Source organism: Dendropsophus ebraccatus, chromosome 1, assembly GCF_027789765.1.
Source record: "Dendropsophus ebraccatus isolate aDenEbr1 chromosome 1, aDenEbr1.pat, whole genome shotgun sequence".
NCBI lineage: Eukaryota > Metazoa > Chordata > Amphibia > Anura > Hylidae > Dendropsophus > Dendropsophus ebraccatus.
The window spans coordinates 159,822,224-159,847,235 of NC_091454.1; the positions used below are offsets into that span (position 1 = coordinate 159,822,224).

At 43.3% G+C, this 25,012-nt stretch overlaps 1 protein-coding gene across 1 annotated transcript; it reads left to right on the forward strand.

Moving 5' to 3' along the window:
• Nucleotides 1-462: 462 nt before the first annotated feature.
• LYSMD2 (LysM domain containing 2) lies at nt 463-20,420 on the forward strand. The gene is made up of 3 exons (XM_069956576.1): nt 463-875; nt 12,595-12,935; nt 19,125-20,420. Exons 1-3 carry the CDS (start codon nt 633-635, stop codon nt 19,168-19,170), a joined length of 630 nt encoding a protein of 209 aa, XP_069812677.1. The 5' UTR covers nt 463-632; the 3' UTR covers nt 19,171-20,420.
• Nucleotides 20,421-25,012: the final 4,592 nt, after the last annotated feature.

Sequence of the window (25,012 nt, forward strand, 5' to 3'; positions counted from 1 at the left end):
AAGCCAAGAGGACTATGTATGCGCACTCCACAACTGTCTTACTGTAAGGAACAGAGCCTATAGAAAGTCTATGGAGCTCATCTCCTGCAGGGAGCTGGGGAGAGAAGCGCTCAGCCACAGGCTTCTCCTGCCTCTCATTAACATGCAGCCAGAACCTCTGACATGTCTGTATAACCAGTCTAATGCCACTATAAGGTATTGTTTCCTATTGTATAATAAGTAGTAGTGCTAGACACATAAAGCCACATCTATCAGCCAGAAACCTGAGCTATGGCCGCTATGGGCAAAACCGGACCGATAAATCGGGGCCCTAACACCGGGAATGACCCACGGATAGATGACTGCACATAATAATAGTAGTATGTCCTGGATAAAGCCCGTATATACATAACATAGCAGGCCTGTCCCAAGGGCGGGGGGTGAGCGGGATGAGTGATCACCGGACCGGGAAGGTGACCGCGCTCCATCCCCCGGTATCACAGCGCCATCACACAGCACGCAGCGCGACCGCTCCTCCCCGGGCGGGGATCCCATCAGCGCCCCCTACAGCTGACTGCGGGTGATGCTAGCGGGGGATCCAGTCCATGTAGTGTGTCGTTACCGTTACCGGAGCGTCTACTCCTCCGCAGAAGATGGCGGAACTGTCCCCGGTACTGACGCCGCACAGGGACGGAGGGAGCCGCCTCGGATACACCATGTTTCCCGGCTCCGAATGCGAATCCGAGGCCGAACTGTCCCTGAGCCTGGCCCGGACCAAGACCCGCTCGTACGGGAGCACGGCCAGCGTGACGGCGCCCTGGGCCGAGCGCTTCATAGAGCACCGGCTCAGCCCCAGCGACACCCTGCAGGGCATCGCGCTCAAGTACGGGGTGACGGTAAGCGAGGCCGGGGCCTGGTGGGCCTAGGGGGAGCTGATGGGAGGGGGTGTACGGCGGGCACACAGCCTGGCAGCATAGGGTCCCGGCCAGACCGGCAGGGCACACACATTGCACGGACTAGGCCCAGCTCACACTTGCTCTTTGATGCAGATTTTCTGTCAGTGCGGTTCCTGCACAGGGCTCTCTATCTGTCCTTTATATTCATTGGGGTGTAGGGCACAAAGTGTGGGGTGACGGGGGCAGTGCCATAAGGAAATGCTGGCATATGCCACATGATATATAATGTCAGTAGGTAAGTGTAATGCTGTACACCCTTCTGCTGGGTGCCAGGCCTGATCTGGGATCCTAGGAAAAGAGATGTTACACTTGGGCTCTGTTCACACTTACATAGTTGTTCCTGACTCTTGGCGCAGTTATATTGCAGCATGGAGACTGCTGGGGCCCAATTAGACTGCTGGACACTGCAAGCGAATGTGTATCAGTACATGCATTGCTGCTGAAATTCTAATGGAGCCAGACCTCACTCAGTCTGTGTTCACACTGCATTATTGTGCAGTCTGGTTTTAGGATAGGATCACCCATGATCTCGAGAACAGGACCCAGAGCCTTTGTCTTGAATAGAGGGTGAATCTTGTAGGCCCGCCTTGCTCTATTTATTCTATATGGAGCTGCCGGAGATGGCCAAGTACTGTACTCCGCTATCCCGGGCAGCATGATAGACAATAAGGAGAGCAGCGGGATGCAGGCCAGAAGTTCTGTCTCATATTTCTTAGCTGGGGGTAATGGACTATAGATAGAGGATAAGCATTGCAACTCCAAATCCCCCTCTGATAAAACTAATAGTGCATCCTGCATCCATGTTTCATCTGTCAGATGTGACGGAACCTGACAACTTCTCATCCTTTAGTCACATAAGATGTACACTCCGACAGATGTATGCTCTGAGTTGTCCATAGTCCCCTGCGTATCCAGTGTATGCTGAGAGGCTACTCTTATGGCATACACTTGGCTGCTATGTGTCATCATAGACAAGTGGCACCTACTGTATACAGAAAATATTCTCAGCAGTAGTCGTTTTATTTACAATGGGAGTTAATGGCCGTCATATGACACTGTGCCACATTTGTAGCAAATCTGTAAACATCTGATATGTTGAGCACGCTGCATTATACTGTCATAGTATTGTGTGCGCCACTACAGGGGAAATGTACTACGCGGTGGCCAGTCAGATATTGATCATCTTTATTTTACTGCTTAAGCTGCAGAGCGGGTCTTAAGTCTGGCTCATAGGCGTCAAACTTAGGCCCTCCAGCTGTTACAAGACTACAATTCCCATCATGTCTGGACAGCTAAAGCTTTGACTGTCCAGGCATGATGGGAATTGTGGTTTTGCATCAGATGGAGGGCCTGAGTTTGATATCCCTGATCTGGCTCATAGAAGGGGGATCCTAAGGGGGGGGCGGCAGACATCCCTGCGCTCCAAAAGGGCACATGAACTAGGGTTGTCATCCTGTGACAACTTCTTTAATACCAGGTTGAGATCACACAAGAGGACTGCTTGTTTATAGACCCATATCTGTCTAGCAGTCAATCTGGATGTAATACATACTGTTTGTTCTTGTATATTTTCCTACCTCTGGTCCCCCTGAAGCTTCTGTTGCAGCGCCTTATGTCTTCAGCTGCTTCTCTATTCTGCCGCCTTCTTAACATGAGGTTTGAAACTAGACCTCCTCGCTTAGCCAATCACTGTCTGAGACAGGACACCCTGGCGGCCAGTGATTGGCTGAGCAGGCAGGTCCTGCTCTGCCCTTGTGTATTGGCAGCATGCTGAGGTCCAATCATTCGGCATTTCATTACAAGTGGCTGAAGAAGCTGGATGCTGCCCTAGGGAGTCCTGGAAATAATGCGTACAGCCTTCGGGCTGCATCCACCTTCTTCAGCCACAAGTAATCAAATTCTGAATAGTTGGACTCCAGCATGTAAACTGTCCATCTGGTCAGGGGCTTCAACTGGTGTGGCCATTGCTGATCCTTATAGACAATGAGCAGAAACACCAGGCCAGTACATGCTATCTGTCTGCTCTGCTCTGTTTATGCTCATAGGTCACATGTTTGGCCTCTGACTATAACATACTGTTCATGAAGCCCCCAGTGATATGTGGATATGTGATATCCAGGCGCTATTCTATCAGGTCCTATTAAGTCCTGCTATTCCAGACTCCTAGCACTAGTGCAGGACATGTTATATTTTTCCTCATAGTAGGACACATGGACAGAGGCTGTCTGTATGGGACAACCCATCTCTTAATGAAACTGCCCCACCCCCATCCTCTCTTCCCAGCTGGAGGGGGATGGGTTATAGTCAAAGGAGTCTGCAACTTGATTCGGTCAGTGATGTAACCCATGTCCCCAGATATCCCTGTCCGACCCTGTGTTCTGTGCCTTATCTAGGGCAGCAAAATGGAGCTGTCCCTGTGTCATCTATCCTCTGCGGTGATAGGAGCTGATAACATTCTCTATCACCAAACAATAAGACGCTACATTGTTTCACCAGTCTGCAGTGCCACCTGTTTTATGCTTTATGTTAAAAGGGGTAGTTCCCAACAAAAATATATATCTCCAGTCTTCCACTACTTATGAGCTGCTGTATGTCCTGCAGGAAGTGCTATATTCTTTCCAGTCTGAAACAGCGCTCTCTGCTGCCACCTTTGTCCATATCAGGAACAGTCCAGAGCAGTAGCAAATCCCTATAGAAAACCCCACCTGCTCCGCCAGACTGGAAATAATACCACTTTCAGCAGGACATACAGCAGCTGATAAGTACTGGAAGACAAGATTTTTCAATAGAAGTTAATTACACATTTCTTGTACTTTCTGGCACCAGTTGATTTGAAAGAAAAAATTTTTTGTGAACCCTTTGGGTGACCAAGCCAATTTGGGCTCTACTGGCTAAACAGTTTTTTTCATATATTTTATATATAAGGGTGGGTTCAGACTACGGAATTCTTGCGGATGAATTCCGTCGCCTGTACGTGCTCACGGCCGCGCGCCTTTCCGCCGGCTCCATAGACACCATTTTATGGGTTGGCTGATTCCGCATTCCACCGAAACAATTGATGTGACAATTCTTTCGGCGGAATCAGCCGGCCCATAAAATGAGACCGTACAGGCGATGGAATTCCAAGGAATTTATCCGCGAGAATTCCGTAGTCTGAACCCACCCTAAGAGCTTTAAAGTGTTCCTGTCATTATAAAAACTTTTGACGTGTTATAGAGACATGTTAAAAGTTTTGATTGCTCTGGATCTGAGTGTTTAGACCTGTACCAATCGGAAAAATGATTTTTATTTTTATTTTATTTTTTTACTTTTTACCTAGCTCCATATTGTTCGTATAGTGCTCTGCTCTACTACTGTAGTGAAGTGTATGATAACGTTCAGCATTCGGCGGACAGGTAATCTGTACAGCTATGCCTCTGGCACGCTTTTATAAAGCCTTAAAGGGAACCAATCAGCACATGTACAGGCCTCAGGGGCAGCAACTAGTCATCTGGGTGGGCAGCCACGCTTGACTAGTCACTTTTCTCTGTCAGCACACAGTGCGGGGTTGATTAACAGTCAGAGAGGCCACTAATGGGTCTCTCGGCCTGTCAGTCATCCTCGTACTGCGCGATGACAGACAGAGTGGCGACTAGTCATGGATGGCTCCCCACCCAGATGACTAGTTGCTGCCGCTCTCCCTGCCGCGAGCTGCACAGTAGCTCTATACAGAACTGGAGGGAACCATATCAGCTCAAACAAAGTGCTGATTGGTTCCCTTTAAGGCTGTATTACACTACATGATAATCCGTGGGAAGTGAGCACCAACCTGTCAGCTCAGCACTCGCTTCCCCCTCATTCCCCGCTCGCCTCTGCTATTAAACTTACAGACAGCAAACAGGGAGCAGCAGGAGGGGTTGCCCGAATGATCCTTAGATCATTCTGGCTGCCCATTGAAGCCAGCATCGCTCTGCTGCCGCCATTCCTATAGCACATAAACAGTTATCTTTTAACATGTCGAAAGATTGCGATCAGCCGATATCGTGCATGTTGGCTTAATGTGGCCTTTCAATATGTGCTATTACATTAAGGGATTATCGGCCTGAACAGAAGATAATTGGCAAAGTAAGGGCCCTATATTATGGAGCAAGCAAACACCGACCTGTCAGGTCAGTGATCGCTTGCTTCTTGTTCCCTGCTCTCTGTCTGTGCTATTGCATGCGAAGACATTGAGCAGTGGGAGGGGCGCATAGAAGATAGTGGTGGTCTGCTGCCGCTCTTATTAAAAGGAGTGAGGGCCAGCACACCATCGCTATAGTTGAAGTTTAATAGAAGATGTTTTAAGACAACGATCAGCCGACATTGTGCATGTCAACTGACTATTGCCTTTTAACATGACGAATTGCACGTCATGTACGTACGAAGTACGGCCGATGATCATGTGGTGGAATAGGGCCAGAAGGCCAATAATCGCTTAGTGTAATAGGGCCTTTCTATTTGGCGGCCTGGGGCTTCAGAAGGCATCAGCAGCTGGTGATCAGTACACATTTTATTTGTTTTCTTTAGTTTTTTTTTTTTTTTTGGGGGGGGGGGGGGGGAATTAAAGGGGTTATCCAGCGCTACAAAAACATGGCTCCTTTTCCCCCTACTGTTGTCTCCAGTTCAGGTGCAGTTTGCAATTAAGCTCCATTTACTTAAATGAAAATGAGTTTCAAAACCCCACCCAAACTGGAGACAACAGTAGGGGGAAAGTGGCCATGTTTTTGTAGCGCTGGATAACCCCTTTAAATAATTACAGAGCACATAGACTATGACATAGAGGAAAGCTGTTTAAAACAACCTTGACCATTTTACTTGTTTTTGTGTTTGAGTATTGTGTTCAGAGTGGGGACTGTTTTCACAAGATGGCTTTTTGTTAGTTTTTATTTGTACAAGCTGGTCTTTGGACTGTTTGTATTCACAGATATTTTTTTATTTACTTACTAATATAGAATTGCTATTGTACACCTTGTTGATTGTTATAAATACAAAAAAATGTTATAAATATTCATATAATTTTTTTTCTTTAGCAAGTATCATTGATTTTATATTTAGGATTTTCTTTAGTTTGTACCACAGTCTGGGAAGGTTTTACACTTGGCGTGTTTTACTAGGCTTTATCAGCCTTTAGTATCATTAATGCTTGACCTATTTGACTTGGATTATTGCACAAGGCTGAATAGAGGGAACAGCTCTAGTGATAATAAATAGGTCCTGATAGGGGAGGCATGTTAGATGTGCACAGATCATCCAGGTGGGGATGTCATCTCAATGACCATTAATGTAGTTTAAAAAAAAATTTTTTTTTAAAGGAACGTCATCTGTTCCTTATTAATAACATATATTCCCATATGTGACGTTTCTGCTTGGTTTTGAAATAAACCATTTCTCATTAAGTGAATTTGCTTTAAAACATTGTCCGAGGATGGGGCTTGTCTTATAGAGAGAGATTTGTGCCTTCAGATCCACCCTTTCTTCTGGCCGTAAAATATTACTTAGGCTCTTTTTACATTGCGGTTAGTGACATGTACTAGGAAAGGCTCCCACCTCATGGACTGTATTGGACCAAATGCATAATTAAAGTGATACTGTATTCACCAACCCACTCCCCCAAACCGCCCATACTGTCCTCCCCGGTCGTGTCTTTCAAAATTTGCCTGGTGCTTTTTGGTTAGGGGAAAAAAAAAAATCTTTTAGGCTATGTTCACACTCTATTGGAATTGATTGAAGGGCCGCCATTTAATGGCAAATAATGGCTGTTATTTCAACAGTGTGTGAACATAGCCTTTCTGTGTTTTTGGTCCACTCCTGGTTTTGGTTGCAAAATACTGAACAAAAATACTCGGTGGGAACATAGCCAAAATCTGCGGCACCTGAGTCATTGTGGCATGGCCTAGAGTGTCTGTGCCCTAGGCCTGCAACACCTCTCCTTTGTTCCTCCCCTCCCTCCTCATCATTAGGACGCTCCCCTGCAGGATTTCTCCTATTCATCACTTGTCTAAACAGTGCACATGTGCATTAATGATCCAAAGTAGCTTGTTTTCACTGTTTAGACAAGTGATGAATAGGAGAAATCCTTTCCAGGGGCGTTCCTAGTGATGAGGAGGGAGGGGAGGAAGAAAGGAGAGGTGTTGCAGGCCTAGGACACATACACTCTAGGCCACGCCACATTGACTTGGCTGCTGCAGAGTAACAGACGGTACCAGGGCTTTTGTCCTTTTTCTAGCTGATATTTACCAGCATACCCTTAGTAACTGTTTAAAACATGTTATGTTAAACATATTTTCGTGATTTTTTTTTTTTTTTTCCTGCTCTTAATTTTACTCCCTACAATTTTAAATAATCCTGAAATCATCCTTTGCCCACAGTATTTCTACTGTGTCTGGTTCTGAGCATCTGCTAGCCGTATGCAGTAATTATTTTGGCTTTATTGCTAACATGATAAAATATGTATTGGACCTTCTTAATTTGTCTTGGCCTATAGTAACTAGGGCAACACGACTTTGCTGAGCATTACTGAAAGCATGTTTTAATGTATAGAGGACACAACTTACCTTGAGGGTATGAAGCATCTTTGACACCAAACCTTTCCCAGATGCAATTATCTGCTTTTATCTGCTTTTTTCTTTTCTTGGTTGTGGATGGAGAAGCCAGCTACTGCAAACAAAAGGTTCATACTGACTCCCAATACTGTTTTTTTTGCATAGTGTGGTGAATATAGAAGGCTGTTAATTTCCTTTTAAGACCTAAAGGTTTTAATGTATATTTAATATAGTAATCTGCTGCAACTTTACCCCAATATAACTATTCCTGATAGTAGTATGATTTTACAAAAGTCTGCAGTGAATTAAGCTAGTAAGAATATATTAGTACTCTGCATCCCTGGTTCTATAACATCTTAACAGCAGCTTAGATTCTTTGGGTGTACCCGCATTCCAAATCACCATAGCCGCCAATGTGAAGTGTGTCTGGAGCCGCACATTACATTGTCTGCTCTGTTAGTCTTGTGCGGCCGCACAAAACTGACACACGGCCGCAAGGAATGCCCTTAAAAACAACCAGAATTAGGTATTTTTGTTTATCTCTACTCTAAAATGACATTAAAGGTAATCAAATGTTGGCCTGCCCTCACACAGCTTTGCTGACAAAAAATTACAGCTTTAAGCTCTTAAGGACCTGGCCAATTTAGATTTTTGCACTTCCGTTTTTTTCCTCCTTGTGCTTAGAAGGCCATAGCAGTTGCATTTTTTTCACCTAGAAACCCACATGAGCCCTTATTTTTTGCGTCACTAATAGTACTTTGCAATGACAGGCTGAATTTTTTCATAAAGTACACTGCGAAACCAGAAAAAAATTTAATGTGTGGTGAAATTGAAAAAAAAAAAAGCATTCTGTTTATTTGGGGGGATATTTGGTTTTACGCCGTTCGCCCCTTTTCTTTTATCTGATGGCCTGTAAAAAATTCAAACTATTGCGACTTTTTGATCGCTTTTTATTACAATTTTTCTAGGTTTGATGTGACCAAAAATGCACAACTTTCCACTTTGGGATTTTTTTTACGCTTACGCCGTTTACCGTGCAAGATCAGGAATATGATTAATAGTTCGGGCGATTACGCACGTGGCGAATAACAAACATGTTTATTTATTGATTTTTTTTATTTTTATTCATAACATGGGAAAAGGGGGGGGGTGATTCAAACTTTTATTAGGGGAAGGGGCTTTTTATTAATAATAGAAACAGATTGCTGAACTCAGGGAGACCAGCCAAAGGACAACACTGCTGGCTGCTAATGAAAGCGCTCAATGCAGTGAAGTCCTAGGTGCATTGCCCCCTGGGAAACATGAATATGCAAAAGAGGAGCCCGTGGAACCTCATTGAAGAGTCTCAAAACACAAGACTAGCCAGATATCCCTCTGGGAAGGTCCCAGCCAAGGGGCAGCTCCTGTTAGGAAACCACCAAAACCACCATATTAAGTGGCCCTTATAAGTCAATGTAATGACAAGGCCCCGAAACAGCTGTATGTGAATGGTAACCTAGCCTTGGTTTATCCCTTGTTATTACATTGACTTATAAGGGCCACTTAATATGGTGGTTTTGGTGGTTTCCTAACAGGAGCTGCCCCTTGGCTGGGTCCTTCCTGGAGGGATATCTGGCTAGTCTTGTGTTTTGAGACTCTTCAATGAGGCTCCACGGGCTCCTCTTTTGCATATTCATGTTTCCCAGGGAGCAATGCACCTAGGACTTCACTGCATTGAGCGATTTCATTAGCAGCCGGCAGTGTTGTCGTTTGGCTGGTCTCCCTGAGTTCAGCAATCTCTTTCTCTTATGGCTCTACTAGGCATTGCTCCCACCTAGCCAGAATCCTGCTCCACACTGATGAGGGGCAACACCCCGAAACAGCTGTATGCGGATGGTAACCTAGCCTTGGTTTATCCCTTGTCATTACATTGACTTATAAGGGCCACTTAATATGGTGGTTTTGGTGGTTTCCTAACAGGAGCTGCCCCTTGGCTGGGTCCTTCCCGGAGGGAAATCTGGCTAGTCCTGTGTTTTGAGACTTCAATGAGGCTCCATGGGCTCCTCTTTTGCATTTTTATTAATAATGACACTTTTTTTTTCCTTTTACACTTATACTAGAAGCCCCCCTGGGGGACTTTTAGTATAAGTACACTGATCTCTCATTGAGATCTATGCTGCATAGATATACAGCATAGATCAATGAGATAGGCAATTGAGTGCCGAGCCGGGATCAGCGCCATTACGGCACAGACCCCGGCCCCTAAACACCAGGGAATCGGCTGCATAAAGGATTCAGATGCAGCTGTCAACTTTTACAGCTGCAACTGAATCCTTAATTAGCGGACACGGCGATCGGATCGTGCCCGCTAGTAGCCGCGGTCCCGGGCTACATGCGGCTTATAGCCGCGCGGCCCCACTCTGAACTCCCTGAGGCGGCTGCAGGGCATAAATATACGCCCGCTGCCATTAAGGGGTTAAAGTGTCACTGTCGTTAATTTTTTTTTTTTTTTTTTTGCAGAAATCATTAGTACAGGCAATTTTAAGAAACTTTGTAATTGGTTTTATTAGCTGAAAAATGAATTTTTGTCATGAAAAAGCAGTTTGAAGCTCTCCCCCTGTCCTCATGGTTTTCCTATGGAGAGTGAAAGATGAGGCACCAAAACAGGACAACAAAGAGATAGTTTAGCTGTAAATTACCAGGCTCTCTCCTCTGATGTCACCACTGACCTCTCTGACCTTTGAATAGCACTCTGAATAGCTCCCCTGCTGAGTAATCCTTTGTTCTCTGCTGCTGACTAATCCCGCCCCCCCCCCTCCCCTCTCCATAGCCCAGACAGGATCCGAAAAAAAACAGTCGAGATTTCCTGATTCTGAGCAGTGGATGACAGAAAGGGACCTGGAAAAGGCTTTTTAAATGCAGATAATGGCATATTTGCCTAATAAACCCAATTACAAAGTTTCTTAAAATCGCCTGGACTATTGATTTCTGCAAAAAAAAAATTTAACGACAGTGACACAAAAAGGCGATTATTATTTATTTTTTTAAACAATAAATTAATAAATAAATATTGCATAAATGTACGGTATTGCCATAATAGCACTGACTCGGAAAATAAACTCATCACGTCATTAAGACTGCATGAAGAACGCAGTAAAAAAAAAAGTGGCAGAGGTTTTTTTTATCATTCATACCACCTTCCAGAAAAAAAAAAAAAATAATCAAAATGTGACATTTACCCAAAAAATTGTCACCAAAGAAACTTGTCATACTGACGTGGGGTTTTGGTAATGAGACCACTGCCAATCACTAAACAAATGTTCCTCTGCCTTTTCTTCTGAGTTTTGGGAAAATTAAAACATTTTAGCTAAATTACATATTATTAGAAAAAAAAAGTAATTTTTCATTTTTGTGGTCCGGTGTTAAATACTTTGATACATTAATGGAGTCAACATGCTCAGTACCAGCCTGGGTGAATTTCTTGAGGGTTTAGTTAAAAAAATGGGGTAATGTCTGGGGGGCTTTCCACTCCGACAAGGCACCCCAAAACCATTCCAGCAAAATCTGCACTGAAAAAGACAAATGGCGCTGCTTCCCTTCTGCGCCCTGCCATGCATCCAAACAACAGTATTTTATGACCACATATGGGGTATTGCTTTATTGCTAAATGAATGTTGTGGTGTGTATATCTCTTTGTTCCTGGTGAAAGAGCAAAGTGTTGAGAGAGATGTTCATATTATGGAGAAAAAAATAAAAAAAAATGTTCATATCCTAATGCTAAACCTTTTCCTCAAACACTTGTGTGGTCTAAACACTCATTATACCCCAAATGGTTCTAAGTAATTTTGCATGTGTTTTGTGATTTCTGCTTTTTGCTGGGTCACCAAGATCCTATTGTTTACTACATTGTATTTTGTTAGCTTAATTTGGCTCTATGTATTTGCCTGAAGGCTAGAATATTGTTGAATGTTTTGTTACTTTTTGCATCCGTTTCATAACTCCTTTGTATTTGTATAAAGTTTTCTTGTCTTCATTTGAATTTCTTGAGGGGTGAAATTTCCAAAATGGGGTGTTTCTTATATTTTGGCACCCCTGCTCAATTGCAAACCCAATACAGCTCCTGGGAAAAACTCCACAAAGTGGTCCTTTACTTGTGATACAGGAAGCATGCTAGGGCCATATACGGGATATTTCTAAAAACTAAATAAATGGGTTAATAAATATTCAGTCAATTTTTTTTTCAGTTAATACCCGCTGTGTTACAGGAAAAAATTTATTGCAATGGAAAAATTGCAACTTTTAAATGGTACTTCTAATTTGTTTCTAAAGGGTTAACAAACATTGCAAATCACAATTTTTATTGTTTGATGTTTGTAACATCCAGCCCTTTCAAATCCATTTTACAACTGAACTGGTCCCTTTTAAAATTTATTGGGGAAATTTTTATGAAAATTTGATTACTGTATTCCGGCGTATAAGACTACTTTTTAACCCCGAAAAATCGGGGTTAAAGTCGGGGGTCGTCTTACACGCTGGGTATGGTCGCCCAATACGGTAGGGGGGCTCAAAAATGGCCCCATCCCTACCGTATGGGGCGACCACTATAAAAAAACAAACAAACCTTTAACTCACCTATGGCCCGTTCCCGGCCTCCCGTACCGTTCCCGGCGCAGGCAGTGTGATGTACACTACCTGCGACCGGGACGGAGATCGCCAAACCTCTTTCAGGCAGCCGAGCGTCTCATCGGAGAGGCTCTGAGACGCTCAGCTGCCGGGAGAGCTTTGGGAGAATAAGAGAGGCTTCAGGAACTTCTTGCGCCTCTCTCATTCTCCCGAAGCTCTCCCGGCAGCCGAGCGTCTCCGAGCAGGCAAACCCCTGACAATCTGCTTAAAAGTCAGGGGTCATCTTATACGCCCAGTCGCCTTATACAACGGAAAATACGGGTCTCCTTTTTACCATTTTTTTCATAAAAAAAATGAAAGGTCTAATGTACTGACCAAATTTACCATAGTGGCCTTGGGTCGGATAGAGTTGGGAAGTGTAGTATGTTGATTATTTAATGTTCTATATAATTTATTGAATGATAACAAAGCATATTGTTTGCTCCATTGTTTTTCAGATGGAACAGATAAAAAGGGCCAACAAACTGTTTTCTACCGATTGTATCTTCCTGAGGAAGTCACTAAATATCCCAGTTATATCGGAGAAGCCCTCTCTTTTTAATGGACTTAACTTATTGGACTCACCAGAAAATGAATGTCAAGAGGAGAGCAATGCACTTGGAGAAGAGGTGTCCCTTCCAGCAAGTCATATTTCTCCACCCAGCTCCCCTGACACGGGTCGGCCAGTAGTTACACAAGATGAAGAGCTATCTGCCAAAGACTTCCTTCATAGATTAGATTTGCAGATAAAGAGGTCCACACAGGCAGCCAAAAGACTGAAAGAAGAAGAATACCTCAGGTAATTGTACATTGAAATGATAGAGGTGTGAGGACCCCAGCCAGGATGGAGAGTCACTTCAAACTAAAATGCCATAGCGGCTGCGATAGGGAAATGAGTGTCCAACTGCAGCTTTCCCATGACATAGCAGTTATTTGTTGGGGTTCCACCTGATGAAGCCTTTGTTTCTTTTTATATAATCAGAGGGGTTTAGATACATGAAAAAAATTACATTGAGGCACTGACAGCAAGGGGCAAACTGGTTGTGTTGGTTCAGTTTACACTCCTTGTGGCTATTCATAATATGGTACCACTGTCTTCAAGTGTGACAGCTTCACCATGTATTACTGTACCAGCCTTTCCTTCTCTGTTGTAATAATGCCGCGCAGACTACCCAGTATCCATGGACTGATCAGCGAGGGGACGACCCCCAGCACCGCTACTGATCAGCTGTTTGGTGGCTGCACTACACAGTAAACACAGTCTGTGTCCTTTCATTGTGTAGCGGTGGCGATGTGTTACTGCAGCTCTGCTCATGTTTGTTTCTATAGGAGCTGAGCGGCAGTTACAGTTCTCCTACTGCTACATAGTGGATAGAGACAAACCTTGTTTGCTGTGGGTGCCAAACAGCTGATCACTGTGGATGTTGGCACTCAGCCAATCAGTTGCTTAGAAAATTCAGTACAATTCTGATCTTATTCAGATTAAAATTAGCCCCATGTCTGTGGTAATAGCTTCTCCACATAACCTGTTCTGATGGAATAGAATTTTTTAAAAAACGTTCCTTTGATCTCTATACTTGCCCATTGAAGTGTAGGTGTACAACCCCAAACAGGGCAGAAATGAGATGATAGTTTTCCTCCTGATTTTTCTGCTTCCTTCTATGTATGATTCATCTGCAAAGCAGGACAACTTTACTTTACACCTCATCTTATTCATTCAGTAAATAGCTGCTGTTAAATCAGCTGGTTCCCTTATACTGTGGTCAGTCGGCCCACTCATCTCTTCTGAGGAGCATTTCTTTCATTGCTTGCTATGTCCCCAGCACATGTATAGTTTTGGCTTATTTTTGGTGCCATGAGTTTTGTAAAATGTTATGGTCTTGGTAAGAACGCAACATTTTATCTCGCCAAATCAACATTTTTACCATGATTTTGTGCAAATCGTTGTACCCTAAAGGCCTGTTTCCTGCAACAAGAAGGCTTGAGCGGCAATCTTTTGACATGCAAATACTTCCCCTGCTAGCTGAGTTCCGTGCACAAGCCCTATAAATATAAAGCTCCATGAAATATCCCCATCCTGTAGAGATGATCTCTCACCACTACCTCAGCATGGAAGATAGACTCTCACGATTGATGGTTTATACCTTACCAATTGATCTTTGCACTGTGCAGTTCTATTTCAGTAACTTATAGGGTGGAGCTTCACTGTAAGCGGCTAGTGCCTTAGGTGATGTGTGGTATATTCCTGCATTACATGTTGTGGGACTAAGTTATAATGTTTAGAATATGTTTATACGGAAAAAGAGCATAAATAATGGATCTATGAATGAATAGTCGGAATTAGGGCTGGGCGGTATACCGTCAAAATACCGATACCGTCACTGGCGTCGGTTAACCGACCTCAACTCTGCCAGGACGGTATCTGCGGTATTTCACCCCCCTCACCCGGCGGCCGCATGCTCTGCATCCCTCAGATCTCTCTCCCTGATCCTCCGATTCACCTCCCAATACCAGCCAGGGCACACATATGCAAGGTATGGAAGAACCTGCTGCGGGGGGCTGAAGATGAAGAGACTGACAGGCTGCGCACAGGCGTGCTGTGTGCTCAGCGTTGCTGCTGCTGCCGCCGGCGGCGGCTCATTTCTCCTAGCTTCTTTGGAAGCTGCACCGTGTGCCCTGCCCCCCCCTCTCCCGTACATGAAGTGGCTGCAGGAGGTCAGCTATAGGTCGGCATATCCTCGCTCCCATGGGCACCGCACTCTCTCCCGCACAGGAATCCTCGGCGCCCGTTATCTTTTGCTGGAAGCAGCCATGTGTGACGCTCTGCCAGGGACACAGATACATGTGCTACATCATTGAGTGACAGGGGCCGAGGATTCCTGTGGGGGGTGCGGAGGGGGGGGGGGGTGAAGAGAGAGAGCGGTGCCCGGGGGAGCACGGAGGTGCCGACCCATACCTGACCCCAACTGTGTGTGTGTGTGTGGGGGGGATAGGGGGGACAGAACAGCATGTGACAGTGACTGGGGGTAGAGAGATGAATAGATAGGAGGGAGATAGAGAGAGATAGATAGATAGATAGATAGATAGGAGTCCTATCTATCTATCTATCTCCTATCTATCTCTCTGTCTCCTATCTATCTATCTATCTGTCTGTCTATGCTGTATAGATAGATAGATATGGCTAACAATATAGGCAGCACACTAAACGAACTGTGTGTTCCAGCAGACGAATCCCAGACCTTGGACCAAGTCAGCTTGTAAAAAAATACTCTGCAGCACTCCGATGGTAATACAAACGTGAAAATGTGAATTTATTCCATATAACAATGTGCAGCAAACTTCACAAGTAATATATGACGTTTTGGCGTCTCCTATGTCATTTTTAAGTGCCACTTGAAAATGGCGTAGGAGATGCCAAAACATTGTGTATTACTTGTGAAGTTTGCTGCACATTGTTATATGGAATAAATTCACGTTTGTATTACCTTTGGAAAATAGGGTTTTCAAAAGGGGTGTTGCTTTTAAAAGGGGCGTGTCATAATTATCGTTCAATTTATCGACATGTACGATAAACCGCAATATTCATTTAGGCCATTATCGCCCAGCCCTAGTCGGAATCGTTTTTTTCCTGTCACTGCATTTAAAAAGAATGTACTTGGGAAATGAATCACATTATTATTTATATTATAAACATATTGAGGAAGTTCTGATATTTTTTTCCACATCACTAGCTACTTTAAAGTGTCTCTGTCATTAAAAATAACTTTTGAAATGTTAGGCATGCCAAAAAGTTATCTATCGCAGCAGGTTTACTGCCGAGTCCCTCTGCAATCAGGACATTTAGCTGTGGAGAGCGCGGCAGCAGTGCGATCCACTCCCTGGCCCTATCTTCTGATTGGATAATTCTGACTGTCTATAAGGCTACAGTGTCGTAATTGGCAAGCAATTGGGAAGTGGCACCGTCACCGTGGTCTCTCCCCGGCTATATCTCCTGTGAATCAATGATTAAAACACCTGTTTCACCTAAAGGAGCACCCGGACACCTTTGTCATAGGTATTTTCTGAATGTACAGTGGGCACAGTAGCTGGTGGTGCTGAAAATGGCCACAACCTGAAGGGTCGATGAAAATATCACTTTCATATTAGGCCTGCCACTACTACAGTATAGCACACTGTATGCTTTGTACATAAGAGTGTTGACGTCTATTGTGATATAATTCCTGGCGGCTGCCTCCACACCTACAAGTCATCAGACACACTGGATGGTTTTCCTCTCTGCTGTGTCACCTTGATAATCATGCAGGTATAAATGGCTGTCAGGGCCGATCAGTGGTGGATGCATTCACATAACAGCGATAAGTAAATTACAGTCTAATTCATTTATTACATAGTGCTGACAGGAAGATGATTACTTTTCTCATATGCCATAGCTAGTCATGCATGTCGTGCCGCCTTTTCTCTTAGGCTGTGCAACCTCACACATCTTCTTTCTAGTCTGACTTATAGTTAGAGGTCTGTGGAATAAACTAAGGGGGATATTTACTAACAAATCTAAAAACACGATTTTGTCAAAGATGTTTTGGCATAATTTCCAATCTAATGTGTTTAGTCAAATTTATGTAAATTGTCTAATAGCATAGTAAATGTGTCTTAAAAATAATGGTCTTTTAATTAGTCTAATAAATTCACCTGGTTCGGAGCAGACGTAGCGATGCGCAGTTAATAAATTTAGCTAAAAAAGAATTCTAGCGCACTTTCAATCTAATTAAAAACAAAAAATCTTATTCATAAAGTCGCATCTAATTTGGATAGTCTTGTCTGAAAAATCTTCATAAATTCATATAAGATTTATTTTGAGCGCGAACTAGATATATTAAACTAAAAACAGGCGCAATTAGTTTGATAAATGTCCCCCGAAGATCATTATTCAAGAGTTCCATTTTTTTCTTAAATGCAAAGTATGAATGATTCTGTAATATATTTTCAATTTACTTGGTGAAGGACCAAAAATCCATTTCATTGTGGTAGATCTCTGATCCTCTGTTATCTCAGACAATTCTAGCAGAATAGAAGCCATATGGAACCTTATAGAGATGGGATCACATATGCAGAGTGCTATGTTCAAATATTTGACAGCTACTAACTGCTGACTGTAGTATGAATGGGATGACTTGCTGATAGGCTTTACAGAGAGGAACAGATGCACAGAGAAGGCTAATTGAAACCACTTTGGTGGGAGAAGGCAGAGAAGTACAGTCTAATAGAGGAAGGGCAGGTGTGAACACTGGATGTGCTTGGTTCTAGTGCTTCCCATTTGAAACCTCATTCATAATTTTACAGTGTTCCTTGGCTTTCTGCCAATAGCGCCATGTTTGCATCTGTCTGACTTCATTCTGACTATGATGTCTCCCTGTTGTGGTCGGGAGTTTGGCCTCCATCTGTGTGTTTTTGCTATGCAGAGTATTTGTTCTATCTAAACTTTTCACCAATGTAGCTGTCAAGAAATTGAGCTGGAGAAATCTGATATTAAAAGGGAATGTGTCATCAGAAAATGATCAAGTACAGGACACCTTGATCTATCATTGACTGTTACTTCCCGCGAGCAGTCATTACTTCCTGAACAGAAAGCTATACAGTTATATAGCATCTCTCCAGCATCTGTTCACCTGAGCCCATGTCTAATTATTATTCCTATTTGTACAGGCTTTTCTGTAGCAGACTGTACAGGAGCAAGTGAATGAGAGAGTATAAAGCTACTGAAAAACCAACATTGTATGAGCCATGTGTAAATGTCACAGAGCCATAGCTTTTGTGTGTTCTGCCAGGTCTATAAATGTTTTCTCGGCCTGCATTTACAGAAATAATTTATATAATGCGGCTTAAAGTCAATCTGTCACATTGAACATGTAATTTGATCTACCAGCAGCATGTTGTGAGAATACATTCTGTATAACCTGAATAGGGAATTAATTTATTTCCCTGCTTGTCCAGGCTTAGGTGTCCAGTGGGTGGTCCTACTCGGCAACTGTCAGCCATATTTGTATACATGCTCATATAGGGAAAGTGAGACCGCCCATGGGACTCCTAAACATAGAAACAGACAGAATGCAAATCTGCAGTAAGGGCACTCTTGCTGCGGCTTACCTCTCCCCATGGATAGCACAGGATTGCTCAGCCTTGCAGAACACCCCTGTGTATGGGGAGAATGTGTGGGCGAGAGATTTAATTGACGGGCGAATGTTCATCCTTCATTTAATGAAAGTGTATAGCCACCTTTAGATACAGTATTACCTGTACACCTAGTCCTGCTCCATGCAGAGAGAAGGATACAGTTGTATCCCAACCAGGCCAAGCAAACAGCAGGAACATGGACTGATACATTTTAGCAAACAACCAGACAGATTTCTTCAGACGCTCATTGTACATTTCCTCCATTAGATGCAGTCTCCATTCTCAGAGCTAAGTGCAGGACTGGTGTTCTGGTTTGGAGTTGAAGTCATCTTCTCCTAGAAGCAATTTGCTTGAAAACTGTGAGGCAGTGTTTTAGAAAGTAAACTAAGTTCAGTAAATGCTATTAAAAAAAAAAAGTGCCATTGAAAATCTCTGCTGTTCATCTCCGTTCTGTTCTTACTTTTACTGTTCCAGCGTCATGATGTACATAGAGATGACCACAACAACAAGTCACTGGCCTCAGTAGGTCCTTGCTATACATACTAGCATCGCTGCTGAAGCCAATGGCGTGCTAAATATTCTATGTGGGTGTACGGAACGCCATTGCTGCAGGAGAGGTACACAAAGACTGCTGGGGGTGGGGGGCACTGTAACATAGGCGCTGGGGCAACAGGAGATTTAATTGGAAAGTAGCATTTGGGGGGGAAAAAAATAAAAAAAGCATGAATTGGTAGTAGTCACCCCATTTACAATTTTCTTCATATGAATGCAGTGCTATCTGGTCTACCATATTCCATATGTTTCTGTCTGTTTTTAGGCAAGAAGAGGAGGACTCCTATGCAACTTCCTCCTACCAGCATTGAGCGATATAGTCATTCCTGCGTGACCTACCATTCAGTAGAAGACTCACCAACAGAATATCTAAGAGACTTCCTATGAAATGAAATGCATAGCTGATATTTTATTACTATATTGCACTGAAATGACGTTTTCTTTCTCCTTCACAACTATTCAGTGTCCTTACTATGTTGCATTTACAATCTCAGCCTTTCAGATGTTTAATGAAACCATATTATTTTTCACTTCACACTGCATCATGTAGCAGATTATTTGCAAGATGAATTATTTAGTGTTCTGAGTTACAGGTCATTTTATGAAGGGGCAGATCCCACTTCTGAAGACTGTTTCTGACATGACCTGCCCAGCCGCAGGGTTTATTTACAATAGGGTGTGGATGTGGCGTTATTTTTATTGTTTTTTTCCTATAAGCAGTAGAATCCTAGGACTTCCTAAAAATCCAGGTTAAGAGATTCTGTCTTCAGATGGCTTTATTTTTGTAAATGAGGGCATGTGGATTCAGAGGTAATGGGAAATATGAGGAGGGAATTTGGCTCAAAAAACTTGAAAATGAAAATCAGACACAGAACTGTGTGTGAAACTCCCCTTAGGTTATGTGCACACTACAGAATTTTCACTGAGACTTCAAGCAGATTCCACCGGGTGGCCTCCACTTGAGGTTCCGCCCATTCCATAGACTCATTTATATTTGCCGTTGGATTACGGATGGCGGAATTTACTGGCAAATATCATTGAGTCTATGGAACAGGCAGAACTTCCGTAGTGTGCACATACCCTTTCAGATGGAACGAAATAAGTTTCTCCTGCTCTATGTTTCCATGTGTAACAACTTGCAGTGGCTGCAGAACAGATCCAACCTAGCTTTCCCAGACTCTTGAAGTGCCTAATCTATTGTATACTCGCCACACCCCTCATATCCAACCTGTTGATGCATTAGGCAAATGTATAGTTCAAAAGTGAAAAACATTGGTAAAAACTTGTATGGAATTAGGATTGATAGCCACTTGGAGTTGTCACTTTTGGAAAATGTCATGGAGTTTAACATCAGAAGGGAGTTTGCTACAGACTGATCGAAGGATAATATTGAGAACGACCCACTGACTTGTATTTACTGGTAATTTTTGGTTTTATCGGTTTGTTCTTTAACTACATGCAGTTTTCTTTTATTATTCTTACTTTTTAAGTTGCTGAGAGAATGCAGTTATTTGTGTGTGTGTGTGTGTGTGTGTTATATTGATTAAAACCTTAAACTGTGCTGCTTCTGGGTGTAATTTTATTGCAGTTCTTATTTTATTCACATTTTGCATTTATACTTGGTACCTAATAAGTAGAATCTCCATCTATCTGCGATGAACCTGTGGCCCTCTTACACCAGACAATTACTAACAAGCTTTCCTAGGAAGGTCCATTCATGTTCTTATTTGCAACCATGCACTGCTGAATATTACATTGTGTAAAAGGACCCTAGGCTTTGTTCACATTTTGTATTTATTTTATTTTTGTTTTCTTTGTCAAAAGTCCAGATCAGGAATATCCCCTGTTATAAACCTTCAACAAAAGCTGAGACACAGGCATACAGTGACGTCACCTATTGAAAAGGGGGGATTATATATTTTTACCATATCAGTATAGGAAAGCAGACTATGCTTTCTATAAAGTAAATATGGGGTGCATACCAATAACAGACGTAAGGGCATACGTTTGACATATTACAAGTGCATGGGCCTTCATAGCTATGTTCTATATGCAGTAGAAGTTTTCCTAACACAAACCTAAAATTTCTGCTCCAACAGAAGAAGTAGTGAAATATGCAAGTCTTTATGAAAGGAATCTGCAGCAGTCCTTGCAAACACCATGGGGAAAACTTTAACTAGTTTAAGCCATTTGTATTTCTCCCTGTGCACGGCTTGATAAAATTGTGCACAGTATTGTATGGCCAACAAACAAGTGAAATGTATTCACGTGATCTGGAGTAAACGTAGCTTTCTGGGCGTGCTGGCCCGATGAATGAAGTGAGTAAATATTTTGTCAAATACTACAAAAAGACATACTAAAAAAAAAAGTTGCAGTAAATAAATATTTGGTAAATACTCATCTGTAAATACCTCAATGTCTGAAAAAATGGTGCAAACTCAGTATATTAACTTAATAGGCCCAAAAGCTTTGATAAATCCACCCAATGTCTTTATCTAATGTCAGATATTGGAACAAACCCGTGTGTTTCTGCCCATTACCACAGGTGTATAAAACAGAGCACCAACCAATGTAGTCTGTCTCTACAAGCATTTGTACAAGAATGGATCATTCTAAAAACTGAATTTCACCATGGTGCTCTAATACGTACCACTGCTCTGACAAATCAGTTCATGTGAGCAATATGACTGAAAAGTGGAACCACAGCAACTGGGCCACAAAGTGAAGGCACAAAAGCAGCCAACATTATCTGGCTTTCATCTTTGTGATAACAATTTGTGTTTGGCCCATTCCTGTTCCAGTGTGACTGCCCCAGTGCACAAAGCAAGGTGTATAAAGGCATGGTTGGGCAAGGTTGGTGTTAAAGAGCTTGACTTGTCCACACAGAACCCTGACCTCATCCCTGCTTAACACCTTTGAGATTAACTAGAGTGGAGACTGCAACCAGGCCCTCTCATCTAACATCAGTGCCTGACCCTAAATGCTCTTCTGCTTGAATGGGCAAATCCCTATAGCCAACTCCAAAACCTTGTAGAAAGCCTTCCCAGATGAGTGGAACCTATTGCATCTGCAAAGGCAGGAAGACACCAAATTAATTCCTATGGATTTAGAATGGGATGTTCTAAAAGCTTCTGTAGGCGTCCCAGTACTTCTGTCCATATAGTGTACATCTGTGTACTAAAAGAATAAACATACTGTAACATTTTAAATACACTATTGTTGTTTACTAGAGATGAGCGAACCGGGTTCGGGTTCGAGTCGAGCCGAACCCGAACGTTCGGTATTTGATTAGCGGGGGCTGCTGAACTTGGATAAAGCTCTAAGGCTATGTGAAAAACATGGATACAGTCATTGGCTGTTTACATGTTTTCCAGACAACCTTAGAGCTGTATCCAAGTTCAGCAGCCCCAGCTAATCAAATACCGAACGTTCGGGTTCGGATCGACTCGAACCCGAACCCGGTTCGCTCATCTCTATTGTTTATGCAAATTGAGTAGGTTTAACCATTTACATGCATAGACTCTTCCATGACATTATTACGCAGCTGCAAAGAAGTGGCGGGAAGGCATGAAACAGCTGTTGCTGTAACGCTGATGGCGTCCTCTAACATGTCGGTCTGTTATAATATGTTTATACGAAGAAAATAAAGTCTATGAAAGAATACTCCTAACGGTGAGTGCCATATCTTTATTCTTCTATTGTATTTGCAATACTGTAACATTCCCATAGGCTTTAAAAAGAGCCACGCACAAGGTTATATTGTGGCTCCCTCCAGCTTGTACAGTTCTCATAAATATCTTTCTGTACGCTTCCAATTTCACACCGATTTTATTATCCCGTCAGATTTCATATGACACAGGAAAAAAAATCTACTGTGTTTCAGGATATAGATATGCATGCTAGTTAATGGCAACCACCTGGCATGTGTATTATTCCATTAAATTATTCTCATTTTCCTAAATAGGTTAGTTAATGTGTGCTATAAATAAGGTTATCACCTGTCATTGTATAAATACGTGCAGTGCTCTGATGAATTGGGCCTCATAACATCTGAATGGAACATGAAATTACCATTCATACCCTGTTATTGTTGTACAGAGCTGTGTGGAGAATTGAGTTGACTTCGAATGTCATAGAGAATACTTTGTATCTGACTATAGAAAATACTCCAGACTCTTCACATTATGGGGGACATTTATGAAATGTCTGCCCAATGCGTGATTAGCCCCTTCTCCCTGGCGTATGCCCGCCATATGCCCAGCTTGCCCAATGGGCGGGCTGGGGGGGAGGGCGCAACAAGGTGGGGAGGAGGCGTACATCATGATCCAAATCTACATCGGCTGGAAGCAGGTGTAGATTTAGTACACCGGGCGCAGGTTCGGGTGCCCGACCATGAATCCTGCCGGGAAAATGGGACGGGGCCTACTATAAGACCTGCGTACTTGTACGCCGCTCTTCATAAATCCCCCCTATATGTTCTACACATTATATGTTCTCATAAGCATGACACCCTGGAGGTCTGTGACCTAAAAGCTGTAGTGGCATGACGTTTAGATGAATGCTGGAGGTTCCTTTGTCTGAACTGGTTGTGGGGGTCCCAGGAATCTAATCCATGCCAATAAAATTACTTTACCTGCTCACATAACTATTTTCTGAAGAACAAGTACAGCACTTGGCTCTTTCTATCGGCTCCATATAGAATGATTGGAGCAGCAAGTCATGCGCCACCCTGTGGCTCCATTAATAATAATGGAGCCGAGGGCCGATCTAGAGATCCCCGGCAGGCATTGAGGTTTTACCCCCCAAATCTCATACTTGCCCCCTTTGCTCTGGAGAGAGGACAAGCTGGGTTAAATTGAAATACCCCTTTAAACAATAGGTCATTTTCATATAAAAATGAATTCCCTTTAAATAGAAGATTACCTTGTAAGGTTCCAAGGCATTGTACTTATACTTTATAGAACATTGACCTGATATCTCTGAAAGATTTATGGCACTATTAGAACGCAGAAAGATTAAACATGGAGGAAATTAGTCTGTCATTGTAAATTATGGATACAAGTTTTAATTCGCAACATAGTTGCAATTTTAATAGAATTTGCAAGACTATGTAATATATAATTATAACAACCAACATTAAAATATTATTGACATCCTGGTTATTTACCTGGGAATGGGTGTCCCCTGATTTTGATATCCAGAAAGGCTGTGTAACTGGTACATTCTTGGCACAATATTTAATTAAACAGACTTCTGGTGTCCCGGTAAAACCAATAACTTTCTGTATTCTATTTCTGTGACCTCAAAGATCGGATAATGTTGTAGGCCTCGCATCACACTTACAGATGACCACTCCTGGACAGCAAGTTATATGTGTGATGGTAAGCTGAAGCCTAGCTCTGCCAGCCAGCTCTGACCTCCTGAAAGGGGTATTCCCCCAAAAAATTATTTTTGCGTTAATACGTTGCCCATCCATAGCTTTCCATCTTTCCAATATAAAGTTATGGATTTTGCACAGTTTTGCTGTTATCTAGATGCATTCATCCCCACCGAATGCATAGAATCATTAACTCTCAATCCAACCCGACACGCTCCCTGCTCCTGGCCCCCACCCTCGGAGTCGGTATCACGTGTCCTCCCTCTCTTCAATGGGCCGGGTTAGCGCTTCTAACCCGTCTCACTGAAGTGAAGGAGGACAGTGAGACTGTGACAGCTGCTGCTGTTCACTGTCTCCCTCTCTGAAAGCAGCCCCCCCCCCCACACACACACACACATCACCTGCTGGACGGCGGCGGCTGCATCACCTGCGGCATACCACCCCCCACACATCACCTGCTGGACGGCGGCGGCTTCACCTGTGGCATCCACCCCCCGAACCCAGCACTCACCCGCGGCCCCCCCCCCCCCCCCCGGGACGTGTGTGTGTAATATTAGCCTGTGGATGACAGAACTGCGCTGCATCCAACCCCCGCACCCGGAACTCACCCGCTACTCCAGCAACGCTGATTCAGGGGATCCAGCAAGCTCCGTCTCCCGCTGGTACTCTGCTCTCACAGGAGGACAAAGTTCATTACCTCACTGCAGCAGGCTGTGAGCGACGACACCCACTCCGTGGGGGCTATGAGTGATGGGGCCCGGATCCCCTGAATCGGC

What these genes read in the sequence shown, in the direction of transcription:
- LYSMD2 (XM_069956576.1), top strand. Translation starts at nt 633, where the DNA reads ATGGCGGAACTGTCCCCGGTACTGACGCCGCACAGGGACGGAGGGAGC. An exon ending in CGCTCAAGTACGGGGTGACG is followed by an intron (nt 876 to 12,594) that starts GTAAGCGAGGCC and finishes ATTGTTTTTCAG; the next exon opens with ATGGAACAGATAAAAAGGGC. An exon ending in AAAGAAGAAGAATACCTCAG is followed by an intron (nt 12,936 to 19,124) that starts GTAATTGTACAT and finishes GTCTGTTTTTAG; the next exon opens with GCAAGAAGAGGAGGACTCCT.